Raw genomic sequence first — 17,465 nt, forward strand, 5'->3', positions numbered from 1 at the left:
CACTCTGGATTTGTTTGTGTTTTCTAGAATTTCATATACAGAAAGTCATACATTCTATATCCTTTTCCGGGGGGTCTGGCATCTTCTATGCAACATAATTATTTTAAATTGTCTTATTTTTAAACTCTCTTATGCTATGTGTATCAATAGTTTATTCCTTCCTATTTCATGGTATAGGTATACCACAGTTTGTTTATCTACTTACCTGTCGATGGATGTATTAGTTTTCTAGGGCTGCCATTAACCAAGTACCACAAACTGAGTGACTTAAACAGCAGAATTTATTGTCTCATGATTCTGGACACTAGAAGTCTGAGATCAAAGTGTGAGGGCTGTGAGGAAAATGGAGAATATTAAAAATGACCACTTTAGAGAATAGGAGAGAGCACTGACCAGAGAAATAGTAGGATCAAAGGTTGTATTGAGGCTTCAGTGAGTGCAGTAACCAGGAATTGGTAATGTCACTGACACACATAGTCCTTTGATCTTTCTATGTCTGCCTACGCCAGGCTTTCAGTTGTATCCACCAGGCTTGACAATTTTTGCCAGGCAGCTGAGGTAGAAAGTCCAAAGATCAAGGAAGCAGCAATACTAGCAATAGAGTGGTTGACATTATGAACAGGACATTTGGGATGAGGATGGAAGAAGGTGAAAGCAGAGGAAGCCAAAAACCAAGTGAGCTTAATAAATATAAGTTCCAGTTTCATAGTCACAGCTCTGAATGGAGTGCTGGCTGCCTGTATGAGGGGGGATAGCTTACATTAATTTTTTTCTGTTTATTTCATCTAGCAAAGGACCTTGCTTACAGTAGGCATTCATGACATTCTCTCAAGTGAATAAATAAATTAATAAATTTTAAAGTACTGGTACTGTGGTTGCAAAAACTCAGTAAATGTTCAATTGGCATCAATGTATATAGTATACCCAGAATCATAGTATATTTGTATATAGTATAGAGATTTAGATACCTACATTTACTTAGATACCTACATTTATATTCCATTTCCTAGATTTGGATGAGTTAAATACAAATTAAATAAGATAAAATAGACTTGGTAGCATATGAGTAATATTTTTAAAAAATAGTTATTTTGCTTTCTTTAACAGGTACAGTATAATGATAATCATAATAATTTTATGAATGTGATATTAATGCTATAGATTTTATAAATTATACAATAAATTAAGTCACAATTTATGTAATTGTTTTCATATTAGATAAATATTCTCAATATATGAAATTCAAATAAATTACTTTTTTACCAAACGCAATTTTTCTCTAAGGAACTGGGAATTGGGTGTCATTTTGTGCAAGAAGTCGCAACCTGGTGTAGATGTGAGCCAGATGACTTTTAACCCCATGAACTGGCGCCAGCTGTGCTTGTCAAGTCCAAGTTTAGTGACTGTGTGGACCATTGAAAGAACTAACCAGGACCATCATCTCAAAGCAAAGTGAGAGACTTCATTATAATACAAGTAGAGGCCTGATGCATGAAATTCCTGTGGGGGTGAGAAGGGTGTCCCTCAGCCCAGCCTGCGCCCTCTCTCAATCCAGGACCCCTCGCTCCTAACCACCCATCTGCTCACTCCTAACTACCTGCCTGCTCGCTCCTTACCACTTGGCTTGCAGCTCCTTAGCGCTGCCATGGAGGCAGACAAGAGCCCGGCTCCTGGCTGGGTGGTGCTCCCACTATGGGAGTGCACTGACCACCAGGGGGCAGCTACTGCATTGAGCATCTGCCTCCTGGTGGTCGTTCCGCCATAAAGGTCGCTGGGCTTTTATTATATAGACTAGAGGCCCGTTGCACATAAATTTGTGCACTCAGGGGGGTACCTCAGCCCGGCCTGTGCCCTCTCGCAGTCTGGGACACCTCAGGGGATGACCACCTGCTGGCTTAGGCCTGCTCCCCGGGGGATTGGGCCTAAGCTAGAAGTCAGACATCCATCTGGCAGCCTGGGAGCCCTCAGGGGATGTCCACTTGCCAGTGGGGAGCAGGCCTAAGCTGCAGTTGGACATCCTTAGCGCTGCTGAGGAGGCAGGAGAGGCTCCCACCACCACCGCTGTACTGGCAGCCATCAGCCTGGCTTGTGGCTGAGCAGAGCACCCCCTGTGGGAGCGCACTGACCACCAGGGGGAAGCTCCTGCATTGAGCCCCTGCCCTTGGTGGTCAGTGTGTGTTATAGTGACCAGTCATTCCCAGTCGTTCCGCTGTTAGGGTCAATTTGCATATTACCCTTTTATTATATAGGATAGAGGCCTGGTGCATGGGTGGGGGCCGGCTGTTTTGCCCTGAAGGGTATCTCGGATCAGGGTGGGGATCCCTGCTGGGGTGCCTGGCCAGCCTGGGTGAGGGACTGATGGCTGTTTGCAGGCTGGCCAAGCCCCCCAGCGGGGACCCACACCCCATGAGGGTGTGACCAGCCTGGGTGAGTGGCTAATGGCTGTTTGCAGGCTGGCCAAGCCCCCAGCCACCCAAGCTCCCAGTGGAGGCTGGCTGGAAGCAGGTATCTGGGATTTATTTAGCTTCTATAATTGAAACATTGTTGCCTTGAGCAGAAGCCCAGGGCAGGCAGGAAGCTTGGCTTCCTCCATCACCAGGGCAACCAAGCCTCCTGCTTGCTCCAGCTCCATGGCTGCCGGCCGCCATTTGGTTGGATTAATTTGCATATAGTAGTGCTCTGATTGGCTGGTGGGCGTGGCTTGGGGTGTAGCAGAGGTGCGGTCAATTTGCATGTTTCTCTTTTATTAGATTAGATACAGTGGTGGACTTTGTATTAATGTAATGTTGATTGGATCAATTTGATGAATTAAATGTCTTTATCCATAGTGTGGGATGCATATGGGAGGTAACTAATAATATTTCTCTCTCTCATCAATGTTTCTCTCACTCTCCCTTCCTCTGTCCCTAAAATCAATTTTTAAAAAACAACATATCCTCAGGTGAGGATTTAAAAAAATAGAGAAATTCTGTGACCAATGTCCTGGTGATAGTTGATAATAATGGTGTCTTTGTTTCTTTGTTGAAAAGAGTTCAAAGATTCAAGATGCCCCTGAGTTGACCATACTCCCCCAAATAAAGACTAAGGAGATATTGGCCATGTACATCCTTAAAACTGCAATTTTTGAAAACTGCCTTCTTAAGAGAAATGTAAATATAGTAAATAAAGTTATTCTGATGCTCCTTTTTTCCCTAGGTCGGTAAAATTACCTCTGGAAGACGGGTCATATTTTAATGAAAAAGACATAATTTTCCCCGAATCGTTGCCCAAGGATCTTATCTATGGACCTATCCTCCCACTGTCAGCCATTGCCGGGCTAGTAGGTGAAGAGGCTGAAACTTTCAGGGTAATGACCTAGCATGCCTTCCTATTTATCTTCACACTAGAGGCCCAATGCATGACATTTGTGCACTGGGGGTGGGGGGCCTCAGCCCAGCCTGCAACCTCTCACTGTCCAGGACCCCTCAGGGGATGTCTGACTGCTGGCTTAGGTCCGCTCCCCCTGGGCCTAAGCCAGCAGTTGGACATCCCCTGAGAGTCCTTAGCACTGCCGTGGAGGCGGGAGAAGCTCCTGTCACCGCTGCTGGGCTCACCAGCCATAAGCCTGGCTTCTGGCAAAGTGGCGCTCCCTCTGTGGGAGTGCACTGACCACCAGGGGGCAGCTCCTGCATTGAGCGTCTGCCCCCTGTTGATCGGTGCACCTCATAGCAACCGGTCATTCCATTCCACTGTTTGGTCGATTTGCGTGTTAGCCTTTTTTTATACTAGTATAGGATGACCATCTCATGAGACATACAGATTGGCCTGGACACCATGAGGCATGAAGAGGGGGTGAAGATAATGGCACTGCCAACTGACATCGGGAGCCCAGATGTGTTTCAGTTTTGGACATACCAAATTTGGGGTGCTGGGAATGCCTCCAGCTGGAGGTGCCAGGCGGAAGTCAGCAAAGTGACTTACTGTTAGGGAGAAGTCAGGGCTGCAGACACAAGATGTCAGAGTCATTCCCACAGAGTGGAAGCACTGAGGGGCGGGGTGTGATAAAAAGGAATCTGACTGCCAAAGGTTGAAAGGAGGAAGATGAGTCCAAGAAGGAACAACCACAGAATAGGAGCAAATCCAGGAAAGAGCAAGACTGTGGAAAACAGTGGAAGGAAGTTTCAAAAGGGAGTTTGTCAGCAGTTGCATATTCATTCGTTCATTCATTCATTCATTCAACAAATTCGATTCGCTCCTCCTATGTAGCAGGAACTATTTTAGGCAATGGGGTCACATGATGACCAACCAGGCATAATAATCCCTGCCTCTTGGAGCTTACATTTTTACCAGGAAGACAGAGTAACAACACCAAAAGTAAAGAGAGACATTAAATCATTGAAACATGATAATTATTTTAGGAAAAATGGAGAATGGAGGTGAGGACAAGATTAACATATGCTGGTCAAGGAAGGCCTTTGGGGAGATGACAGTTACACTGAGACTTTAAGGACCAGGAGGCATTACTCATGCTAAAAGCTCGGTAGAGTGTTTAGGAAGAGGGAACTGCCTGGACAAAGGTCCTAGGGGAAGAAAAGAATTGAGTATGTCTGGGGAGCAGAGAAAAGACCATGTAGTTGGAGCATAGTAAATGAGGGGGAGTGAGGTGCAGGTGATGTTCAGGAGGGAGGCATGGAGCAGAGAGTAGCACAGGCAGGGTCTTTGAGGTGAGGTAAAGAGCTTGAAACTAAGCCTCTCTGGCCTACATTATGCTAATGCTTGTGCTAAAGCTCCAGGTCAAGGATAAAAAGAGAACTTCCCAAACATTTTACCACTGCAGAGAATTAAGCTACAGATGTTAAAAATAATTCAATGTGGTAGTTTATTTAAAAATTTCTGACAAGCAAGAGAAAGGGTTGTATGCTCTTTGTGTTTCTTCTAAAGCAGCGGTTCTCAACCTGTGGGTCGCGATTCCTTTGGCGGTCGAATGACCCTTTCACAGGGGTCACCTAAGACCATCCTGCATATCAGATATTTACATGACGATTCATAACAGTAGCAACATTACAGTTATGAAGTAGCAACAAAAATAATTTTATGGTTGGGTCACAACATGAGGAACTGTATTTAAAGGGCCAGAAGGTTGAGAACCACTGTTAAAGAATGACAATTATTCACTCATTTAAATTACTGAGAGTGACTGATTCCTTTTAATAGCACAGATCTTAGCCTTGGAAATACAACCACACTCAGCCACAGTGGGGCAGCAAAGTAAACACAAATCAATCAGCCATCAGGGTTTACAACTTTTAAAAAAATGTTTATATGTTTAGTATTTGATACCTAGGACTCCAAATATTCAACTACCTCAAATATTTTCTTTTTTGTTTTTCTGTAGGAGCCCTCAATCTTTCACATTTTGCACCAACATGATTAACACTACATACAACATTTAAAATTCAGGCAATTGTCCTTGTCATTTGAAAAATGCTATGGGAATGCCTTCCTTAAGTATTTAAAAGTAGAGTTACCATTTTAAAAAATTAAACAGACATCTTTATTTCCTAGGATTTTTGTACTCAGTGCATTTTAACCTTTTTCTGAAGACAGAAATTTAATGTTTAAGTTTGACATCTCTAAATCATACAGGGAATATTAATAAAGCCATATACTTTGTATTTAAATAAGAAGTTAACTTTTTCAATATTTCCATTTTATATATAAGGTAAGAAAAATGGCTAAAAATTTCTAATTAATGAGTGAAAGCATAAAATAGATCTCAAATGTCTTGATTCTATTCCTCCCTTTGAATGGCATTTCTTGTGACGTAGGTACCAATGGCAAAGATACAGTGATGACTTGATCTACATAAGAGTCTTAAGCACATTATAGGCCCTTAAATAGGCCTGTGTCACATTACACAACTTATTGAGGGCATTAGAAAGGTGCCTAGTAGTAGCATGGTGGAAATCAAAAGCTGATGTTATCTGGCTAGAAATTGGATCCAAAATAATCAATTTAATCTCAAGTATCCAGTTTACTTTCTCCATCCACCTTTTTAAAAAAAGGTGCTAAATAGGAATCTCTTTTATAAACTCAAGTTTTCTGAAACATATTCAGATGCCACCTTTTCTGAAACAATATTAAGGACTCAAAATTTTGATGTTTGATCTTCAAGTGACCAAAATGTTTGAGTTATGATTCCAGAAAACTACACAAGGAGTTGGTGTTATCAACAAATATTTTAAAATACTATCAGCACCTTTTCTTTTACAATTCTCAAAATTTTCAGAATTAAAAATTATTGTTTCTACTCACATAATCCATATAATATCACATTTATTTTTATATGGCACAGAACATATTTATTGATGAAAGGAAGTATTAGGAAGACAAACCCAGGATTATCTTCAAGTAAGAAAAGCCACATATAATATTAGTTTAACATGCCAAGGCCAGAAAATTCAAAGTTTCAATCCTCACCTTTTGTTGCATATGCACAGACTCACTGGTGGTGTGAGAACCAGATATATGTGTTCTTAAGATTTTAGGCCCATTGCAATACCAGGAAGAGTCTGTCTGTCTTTTGTGATTTATAATCTAAGGTTATATGTCATTAAGTCAACCCAATAAACTTTTTTTTTTAAATATATTTTATCGATTTTCCACAGAGAGGAAGGGAGAGAGACAGAGAGTCAGAAACATCAATGAGAGAGAAACATCGATCAGCTGCCTCCTGTACATCTCCCACTGGGGATATGCCCACAACCAAGGTACATGCCCTTGACCGGAATCGAACCTGGGACCTTTCAGTCCGCAGGCCGACGCTCTATCCACTGAGCCAAACCGGTTTCGGCAACCCAATAAACTTTTAAGTAATGGTGATTACATAATGATGAGTAATTCTTTTCAATGAATCAAATCTCAGACACCACAAAAATGTCATTAATTAGTAGCAGTTTAATCCAGGTGGTTTTGTCCCTTTGTTTGGCCTACTGGATGGCCAAATTGTTATTCAAGTTTTATTTTCTAACAATCTCAGGGTATGAGGACATGAAAAAGACCAATTATATAATCAAAGTCAGTCTGTCCTTTTCAAAATTATTATGATGATTGTTCCTATATGTGGTTTCTACGTTAGTCATGTTTCAAGGTCCATCCCAAATGATAATTCTCTCTCTCTGCACTTCTCTCAGTCCACCAAGGAGAACCAATTGCTTTCTCATGGATACACCTGTGATATTTAAACACACCCCTCTACTATACCCTGCCCAGTTTTCTAATTCTGATATTTGTTGATACTAATTCTTTTAATAGTTGATTATCCTTTTGAGAAGAATTCCTTAGGACTTGGCACAATGCCTTTGTCTAATTATGCAACAAACTTATGTAAGTTGAGAATCTAGTAGACATAATTACTTTGATAGTGTCACATGTACTTTACCTTGAAACAACAAAGCTTTACTAAATTAAGAGTGTTATATAATGTTTTATTAAATTAACTGAGTATTTATTAGAAAGGTGACTTGCATACATTGGAAAATATTGAGTAGAAAAATCACTGTCTATATCAGTGGTTCTCAACCTGTGGGTCGCGACCCCTTTGGGAGTCGAACGACTCTTTCACAGGGGTCACCTAAGACCATCAGAAAACACATATATAATTACATATTGTTTTTGTGATTAATCACTATGCTTTAATTATGTTCAATTTGTAACAATGAAATTGGGGGTCACCACAGCATGAGGAACTGTATTACAAGGTCGTGGCATTAGGAAGGTTGAGAACCACTGGTCTATATGGTTTGAAGTATTCCCTAACTGTAGAACCAATTCCAATTTACCCTGCTTTATTTTTCTCTACAGTACTTTTCTTTTTTTTTCTTTTTTTTTAAATATATTTTATTGATTTTTTACAGAGAAGAGGGGAGAGGGATAGAGAGTTAGAAACATTGATGAGAGAGAAACATCGATCAGCTGCCTCCTGCATGCCCCCCACTGGGGATGTGCCCGCAACCAAGGTACATGCCCTTGACCGGAATCGAACCTGGGATCCTTGAGTCCGCAGGCCGACGCTCTATCCGCTGAGCCAAACCGGTTAGGGCTCTACAGTACTTTTCAACACTATATATAACATTCTATATATTTAACTCCTTGACTTATTTTCACTCTATTTCCCCTCACCAGGATGTATGAGGAGGCAGGGATTATTGTGTGTTTTGTTCACTGCTACATTCCTGTGCCTAGAATAGAGCCTGGAATACAATAAGTATCCAATAAATATTTGTTAGATGAATGAATAAGTGAATGAAATAAGCATGTAACTTCCAAGAAATTTAGCAGTTCTGATAATTTGTCTAATGGCATATTAAGGTTTTCTGTTCCAATGGTTGTACGGACGCCTCAAGAAAACAAAGACATTATGTTGTAGCTAATGCAATTCTAAAAATAGTATAGCATAACAAAAAGCTCAGATAGTACTGAACATTATGTTCTCAATACAAATTAAATAAACAAACAAACAAATGTAAGCTCCATATATTTGACTGGTTTAAATAGGAAGAAGGGAGTGCCATATTATTTTGTCCTGAGTTCACAATCTTAATCAGTCTGGGGCGGAGGGAGAGACATGCCCAAAATAGTTGTTACAACTACCTTGACCTCCAGGAAGAGAGCAGGTGGTCCCAGGCTTACAATGAGACCTACTTTGTCCTTACAGAAAGGGGGAGTGGCCTCTGCTCTGCTGGACACATGCGTTTAACACTGCAGGAGGCATAATACTGAGGTATTACTATTTAAGACAGCAACCAACAGACTATAATGTGCTTTTGTATGGCCCCAAGCTAAGAAGGTCTTTTACACTTTTTTTAAGGGTTGTTAAAAAAAAAAGGAGTGGGGTATATGTGACAGAGAACTATGTGGTTCACAAAGCTTAAAATATTTGCTACATAGTCCTTTATAGGAAAAATTTGCCTTAGATCCTTGGCTCATATTAATTTTAGTCTCCAAAGCCAGCTTTTTTTTCTAGGTACATCCCATAGATTTTGTGCATTTTTCTTTGAGTTTTCCATACAAAGTCACATAGGATGTCTCATGAACCGCATTTGAGAGGCCACCAGAATCAGACAAGGAGTACTCTTTTCATTCCTCATGAAAGCTAACTAAGCAGAGGATCTAGGGCAGTGATGGCGAACCTTTTGAGCTCGGCGTGTCAGCATTTTGAAAAACCCTAACTTAACTCTGGTGCCGTGTCACATATAGAAATTTTTTGATACTTGCAACCATAGTAAAACAAAGACTTATATTTTTGATATTTATTTTATATATTTAAATGCCATTGAACAAAGAAAAATGAACCAAAAGAATGAGTTCGCGTGTCACCTCTGACACGCATGTCATAGGTTCGCCATCACTGATCTAGGGAGACCTCTCTGTAGCTACTCCAGGAAAAGCAGACCTATGCCCCCTGCAGAATCAGGAGGGAGAAATGTTGACGAAAGTCTTCCTCAAAAATGGTGATTGTAGTTAGACCATGACTCTCTTAGATTCAAGATACAAAAACGTCTACCAAGAAACAGTGTATAAGTTATTACTCAAAACTCACAAAAATCTGTGACACTAGAACTCTGAGTGCCACTAGAACAATGAAGGTGACAAGAATGCCTTATTTTTTCCTAGTGAATTAAAATGTAGCAAAGTAGAGAAAGAAAGGGAAGTTCTGTTAACTCTTGGCAAGTGGTGAGGCCAGTGGAGGTGTGTGTGTACATATTCATTTTTTCCTTCTTGGAAATTGATTTGATGGGCATTTCTCTGGCTGTTAGGCCATAATTGTTGTTTTAACACAAGGCTTTTAATCTTTCTTCAAAGCCCAAAGATGATCTATATCCTTTGCTTCACCCAACTATGCACTGCTGGACTCCACAAAGTGAGCTGTACGTTGGCTGTGAAGAGGGTCATCTTTTAATGATTAATGGAGAAAACCTGAAGGTGACTGTGCTTGAGAAGATAGAAAGCATATCACCAATGGGTGAGAAACTGCTTTGCTTCATATTCCCAGAAGCGTAGCCATTGGTGATGGTTTTGCACTTGAAGATGAATATGTGTTTTTTCCTATTTTTCTCGTTCTTGGAGACATCTTTGACTCCTTCTCCTCCTTTTTCCTGGAGTTAGTTACCAGGTCCTATACCTTCTAGCTAGCTAATGTTTCTTAAATGTTATATGTTCTAGTCATTCTACTATCACTCTACAATGCAGATTTCATGTAATCCTCAGAACAGTTTTACAAGGGAGATACATTTTTATCTCCATGGTATAGATGAGGAAATGGAGGCATTGAGAGGTTAGCAAAATATGCCTGAATTTACATAACTAGTAAACTGTAGAGCTGAAACCTAAACCCAGGCTCTAAGACTTCAGAGTCCAGGTTCTTAGCTTCTATGCTATATCCTTTTCCATAATATGCCTGTTCTGCTTAAAAAGCTAATGTGTTCTTTTCTGACCTTTACCCTCTCAACTCTTTCTCCATAATAGTCTTCTTAGTTCAACTGCCATCTTGAAAATTACCTTTATGTTAAGTGGTTAGAATTTCTAAGAGAACCTGATCTACTCTCTTTAGATCTGGTGTCCATTCCCTGTCCTGTCAGCTCAGTCCAGAGTTGGGCCTGGGTCACAGAAGCAGCTAGGTATAGACCCTTTGAAAAGGGAACCTTTCCAGGGCCAGCTTCTCAAACGTGCCCGTTGCACTCTCCATTCCTTTCGCTCTTATTATTTCACACCTTGATTTTTGCAACAACCTTAGGACTGACTTAATCGACTTTAATCAACAACTGACTCAAACCAGGCAGCTCATCCCTGCCAAACTGCTCTTCTTAACATGTAATGCATGGATTGCTCCACCTTGCTTTCAAACTCTCTCTAATCTGATCCTACCTGCCCCGTTAGTATTAGTTCCCACTACTCCCCCATACAAGTCTTCTGTCTAAACCAATGGTTCTCAACCTGTGGGTCGCGACCCCTTTGGCGGTCGAATGACCCTTTCACAGGGGTCGCCTAAGACCATCCTGCATATCAGATATTTACATTACGATTCATAACAGTAGCAACATTACAGTTATGAAGTAGCAACGAAAATAATTTTATGATTGGGTCACAACATGAGGAACTGTATTTAAAGGGCCAGAAGACTGAGAACCACTGGTCTAAACAGTCAGTTCTTCCCATCATTTCACAGACATGCCTCCTAGCTCATTCCCTTCCCACTTTACTCTCTGAACCTTCCAATTCCCAGCTCAAACATCACCCCCTACAGCAAGTTTCCCCCAACTGCAATGTCCCTCAACTATGCCCTCTCCCATTCCCTGACTCACACGTCACTGATAAAACTGGGACCATTAGATTTGACTTTCCTACCCTAGACCCTCTTTCTTCCTTTTACTCTCACCTGTAGCCTCTGGGCTTGGTTTGCTCTCTAATCTCGCATCCACAATGCCATCCCACAGCTCTCTGAAAAGTAAACCTCTTTTGTGGCCTACATTTCCAATATCACCTATTCCCACTTGACACTTTTAGAAGTTCTCATTATTCCTCTGCTCTCCCCAAATTCTGCCTTCTGCTATTTGCCGTTACCCTTGTCTAGTATGTCTTTCTCTTCCTTGTCTAGCTGGTGAGATTGTCCTCTGTGGAGCCCTCCCTGTCCTCACCCCAACCTTCAGGCATAATTAGGTGCCCTTGTCTGGTGTTCCTTCAGATTCACTGCTTTCTTAGAGCCTCATCTTGAGCTATTACAGTATTCCATGTGCATGTCTTTCCCATTAGTCATCAACTCTTTGAAGTTAGGAACTGTGTTTTAATCATCCTTTGGCTCCAAAATTTAATCCCAGAGATTTCTACAGAGTAAATTAGACCTGTATGTGTTTGTAAATTCAATTATAAAAAAAGGTTTTTCATTTCCAAACTCCTAAAACACTTGTAATATGTTATACCCAATTTAGAACTTAATCATGATAGTCATATGTTGTATACTTTCTTTCTGTATACTATTTCTAATACTTTCCATGGAATAATATAAGACTTTCAAAATAGATATTTATCTAACCTCTACAATGTGTAAGATACTATGCAAGGTGCTTCAGAATTGACAGAGATGGCAAATATATAATCTCATAATCTCTACTTTCAAGTGACTTCTATTTTAGTAAAGAGAATACGACAAGTAGTCAGTTAATTACAGTCCGGTAGATTAGGATGATTTCACTAAGGGAGAACTTCACAAAGTGCTGTGGGGATTCAGAGCAGGGAAACAGGCCAAGATAAGTTATTTTGAAGGCAGAACTTGAAATGGCCCTTGAAGGATGGGTTCACAGACAGAGAAAAGAGTAGGTGGACTTTTTGGCAATGGTATCTATGTAGACAAAAACCTGGGCTAGTGGAAACACAAGAAGTGGTCCAGTTCATCTGGGGCATCAAGTTTTACACAGAGGTAGTGGGTCATCTGATATACCCTATCTGACCTTGAACATAAGGCATAAGATGTTTATACTTAATTTGGCTGACAGGCAGACATAAAAAATTCCTGAATGGGGAAGTACTCCAACTGTAATTGTGCGTGGGAGATTAACTTAACCATCATTCAAGAAAGGATAATCCTAGTAGCAGGTGGCTATAAGAAGCAGGCACCTAGACTAGGGAAGGAGTCATAAGAAGCAGGACTCTAGTGGCAGTTGGACTGGGAAAAAAGAGATTGCTGGGAGGTGACTAGTGCTGGAAGGACATTGTCCTTTTAGCATCTGGCATAAGGCCACACACCTAGTATGCAGTAAACAAATAATTTCATGCATGCCATCTGAATGTTTGATCTTGTGGTTCTCATGTTTTACCTAAATAACAAGTGATATGCTTTTGCTATTTCCCCTCAAGGACAATATATCTTTTTAATATATACTATTATATTAATTTCAGGTATACAACATCCAAGGACAATTTGTTATTAATAACAAATGCTCTTATAGAACATTTTACCTTCTTTTTCCACTGTGCTTTATTTACTGAGGTACCTAAGTTTATATACCATAAAATGTATAAGTCTTAAGTATACATCTTGGTGATAATAATATCATAATAATAATAATTCTACAATGTTAGTTACATAGATCTGATGATACTGACCTTAAAAAAAACGTGTGTGACTTATATCAGTAATAATTGCTAAGCAGCTTTTATTATTCATTGTTTGGGAGACATCGTAGTACATATTCTAATGTGAAGTTGATTTTCAGAAAAAAAGAATGACAAAGAAATGAATAGTCCTAAGAAATCAAATGAGATGAATTACTCTGTATTGTACTTTTATTTGTGTCACCTGTTTTCCTTGTTTTTCTTTTCTAAAAGGTGGAAGAAAACTTTTCAGTCCAGTCACCATAGCATATCAGAAGGGAGGTGTGCTTGCTTCTGGAATTGTAATGTATTTTTTCTTAAAAATTAATTGCTTTCAAGAAAATATATAATTTCATTTGTTGCCACTTACTATTATGAGCCATAATTTGGGATGGCAGGTTCTGTGTGATTATTAATTACTAGAGGCCCATTATACAAAGAGATTCGTGCAATAGGCCTTTTCTTCCCCTGGCTGCTGGCACCGGTTTTCCTCCAGCACCCAGGACCCAGGCCTTCCCTCTGGCCAGAGCCGCCTTCAAGTGTTGGCTGCTCCGGCCGGAGCCACCTTCAGTCTGTGTATGCAAATTAACCGCCATCTTTGTTAGGTTAATTTGCATACGCTCCTGATTGGCTGGTGAGCGTAGTGAAGGTACGGTCAATTTACATGTTTGTCTATTATTAGGTAAGAAAGTTTTTTCCTTTTTGGATGCTATTATAAAACTTTTTATTATGAAGAATTTCAAATATATATAAAACTAGTGATCACAGTATAATGAACTACCACATATCTACCTCATTGCAAATAGGCAAAAATAAAAATTTTTAAAAACCATGGCTCCCCCAAACACTTAATATCCATCACCCAATTCCATTCCTGTTTGTGCACTTAAAGTATTATGTTTTCAGATACAACTGGAACCTTTTGTGAAAGCTTCAGCGTAGCCTCCTGTGTGTGTCCATTTTGTTTAACTGTATCATATTGTTATTGGCCATGGTAGAATTAGTATTAATAGCTACCATTTATTTAGTGCTTATTTGGTGCCAGGCACTATGCTAAGTGCTTGCTTGTATTAGCTTATTGTTCCTCACAACAACCCCATCAAGTAGAAACTATTAATGAAGGAACCATGTCTTACTGAGTTCACTCAGCCTCAGTACATATGAAAAGGGTCAGCCATGTTACTTTTCCATGCTGTGGTAATCAGTGCTAAGGTTTGGAGCTGACCTACACTAAAATCTCAGGTCTATTGGTCCTGAGACTACTACTGTTAGCTTTGTCGCTCCCATTGCCACAAATTACATCTCTAGGACCCCAAGGGCAGCTAGTCAATGTTGTCAAGGTAAGAGATGTAGCTCTATCAATGAGAAACAATCTGGAGCTCATAAACCTACACTCAGTTCATAATACCCTCCCCCAACCTTGCAATGGACTACCCCCACTCCTACATTTAGTCTGCATTGAGTGTTTTCTTAAAACTAATTTAAAGGAAGGATTTGAGCACCTGCTCTGGTGAGGGATAGAGAATGATGAAAGCACCTGGTATGTTCCTCCCTCTCCCCCCAGTATATGAAGCCAGTCATCTCACAAATGCTTACTCTTAATTATAATGGGGTCTAATCTAGAAATTATGGATGAATTTGCCTAAAGCCTCTTCACTATTGTAGAAGTAACTCAAATTCCTCTTGAGTTGTAAAATTTACCTAAATCTGTTCATGATCAACCAAGCAACTAGCTCATTTTTATTGCATACTGGAAGAATATAAAGGAAACAAACAGCACACTCCCTACCCTTGGGCCATTTAGGGAGATGAGTAATTGCACATAACAATGATTAAAGAACACTAAGACTAGTCCTTTGGGGTAAGGAGATTGTTATATATACAATCCACACACTAAACTCTGCCTCATTTGCCCTGCCTTCTGTATAATAAAGGAGATGATAAGAAGATAGATGCTAGAAAAGTTCAAAGAAAGAAGAGGTCAGTAAAATTTTAGGTAATTGAAAAATTTATTGCAAAAGAGATAAAATTAAAACTTGATCAGGAACCATGGTTAAAAGTTGTCTTGATAGCCCTAGCTGGTTTGGCTCAGTAGATAGAGCATTGGCCTGCGGACTGAAGGGTCCTGGGTTCTATCTTGACTCCATTGTATGCTCTTGCCTCCTTTGTCAAATATTAATTAAGCATAATGGCTTGCGTCTATTTCTGGGTGTTCTGTTCTGTTCCATTGGTTTATATGTCTGTTCTTGTGCCAGTACCAGGCAGTTTTGAGAACCATGGCTTGGTAATATAGCTTGATATCTGGTATTGTGATCCCTCCAACTTTTCTCATTATTGATTTTTCTATCTCTCCCTCTCCCTTCCTCTCTGAAATCAATAAAAATATATAATAACCTATATATATATAAAGGCTATTATGCTAACTGTCCATCCAGGTAATGACGTCAGGTAGCAATGCCCGGCTTCCTCTCCCTAGTGATAACTAGCCTCCTTGCAGTTTCTTCAGCCCAGGAACAAGTCGGAGTGCAAACATTATACACTGTAACCAAATGTCTGTGAAGTGTTTTCCTGTGCCTCATCTCATTTGATCCTCACAGAAGTCCTGGAGTAGGTAGATAGGAGACTTGGTGGAATCCTATTTTCTCTTCATTAGCCAGAAAACGGAGATTTAGAAAGCTTAGAAACTTTACCTGACTGAAAAGAAGTAAGAAATGGTGGGCCTTGACAATGACTTCAGGTTTTCTCACTGTACAGAATATAGACAAACACTGCTGCAGTTAAATATTTTACCCTTTGTTCTCCCTGCGTGATCTACAATAATAATGTGCTTCGTGTTGATATTTACTGCTGTGTTGCTGACAATTACCTGAAAGAGAAGTTGGGGTGCTTCACTGGGCTGGAAAAAGTTTAGCTATATCAGAAAGCAGGTCTAATTCTATATCTATATCTATATCTATAAAGTTTATTCTATATCTATAAAAGGCTAAGTTGACTTGTGCATGTGCAATACATATAAAGCTCTCGCTGGTGCCAATCACACGAGTGTGTTTTGATCTGTCATTGTCGATCGTGAATTTGGTTGACACTTCTATTATAGAGAAAGGGCGACTAGAAATATTAAAATATTCTAATTAATTTCCTATCAATGTGCATGAATTTGTGACTGAGCCACTAGTAAATAAATAAAATAAAAGCTGTTGAGCAAAATATGTTACTTAAAAAAAAAGTTACTTAAAAAAGGTAAGAAGACAGGGCATTCTAGATAATGTAAACACAGATTATTCCAAAAATAAACATTAGTTGGTAATACACTAAGTCTTAGCTTGTCTGATAACAAAAGTATACTATGTAATGACTGAAAGTGATTTTTCTGCATTTATCTTGTTTTTGGTCTCTAGGATGGCTGTGTGTATTCTTTAATTATTAAAGAGTCAAATTACAAAGTAGAAGATTTTCTTCAGGTTGAAGAGCATGTGGGGCATATGATGTTTTCTCCCAGTTACAAAATGTTGCTGATTCAAGCAGGGAAGGTATGCTAGATGGCCAATTTTTAGTATGCAGTTTTCAGATATTATTATATCACTAGAGGCCCAGTGTACCAGATTTGTAAACTGGGAGGGGGGGTGTCCCTCAACGCGGCCTGTGCCCTTTCCCAGTCCAAGAGCCCTCCGGGGAATGTCCAACTGACAGCTTAGGCCTGCCATCAATCGTACATCCTTAGTGCTGCCATGGAGGCGGGAGAGGCTCCCGCCACCACTGCTGCACTCGCCAGCCATGAGCCTGGCTTGTGGCTGAGCGGCGCTCCCCTTGTGGGAGCACACTGACCACCAGGGGCAGCTCCTGCATTGAGTGTCTGCCCCTTGGTGGTCAGTGCACGTCATGGCGAACAGTCATTCCAAAGTCTGGTTGATTTGCATATTACCCTTTTATTATATAGGACTAGAGGCCCGGTGCACAAAAATTTGTGCACTCAGGGGGGTCCATCAGCCAGGCCTGTTGGGTGTTTCCTTCCACGTCCCGCGTGGAGTAGGGTTCGGTACCTGAAAGAGGAGCCGCACAGCAAATGAAAGAAAAAGACACGAGATGATTTTGCAATATTGGAGGACCAGGCGGGCAAGTCCAACTCAAGGAGAGGGACTTCCAACCATGCTCAGGCTGCTCCAATCTTTTATTGACCTGGAGTAGCCCTTAAGAAAAGGAAGTTTCAATGACACACAGATCAGCAATTTCCAGGAGTAGACAAAAGTATCTGATTAACTCATCAATAGATTTCCAAGTGTAGGCAGAGTAACTGATTAGCTTATCAATAGATTTCCGAGTGCAGGAGTAACTGATTA

The 17,465-nt window shown here is 40.2% G+C and overlaps 1 protein-coding gene across 1 annotated transcript in view; it reads left to right on the plus strand.

The window, feature by feature from the left end:
* Positions 1 to 17,465, plus strand: part of CFAP43 (cilia and flagella associated protein 43) — a 90,364-nt gene that overhangs the window by 7,393 nt on the left and 65,506 nt on the right. Inside the window, exons 4-8 of the mRNA XM_014549480.1 lie at positions 1,285 to 1,452; positions 3,196 to 3,346; positions 9,844 to 10,003; positions 13,363 to 13,430; positions 16,527 to 16,658. Of these exons, the coding sequence (XP_014404966.1) occupies positions 1,285 to 1,452; positions 3,196 to 3,346; positions 9,844 to 10,003; positions 13,363 to 13,430; positions 16,527 to 16,658 (679 nt within the window). The remainder of the gene's footprint in view (positions 1 to 1,284; positions 1,453 to 3,195; positions 3,347 to 9,843; positions 10,004 to 13,362; positions 13,431 to 16,526; positions 16,659 to 17,465) is intronic.

The sequence above is a fragment of the Myotis brandtii genome, unplaced genomic scaffold, assembly GCF_000412655.1.
Source record: "Myotis brandtii unplaced genomic scaffold, ASM41265v1 scaffold550, whole genome shotgun sequence".
Lineage (NCBI taxonomy): Eukaryota > Metazoa > Chordata > Mammalia > Chiroptera > Vespertilionidae > Myotis > Myotis brandtii.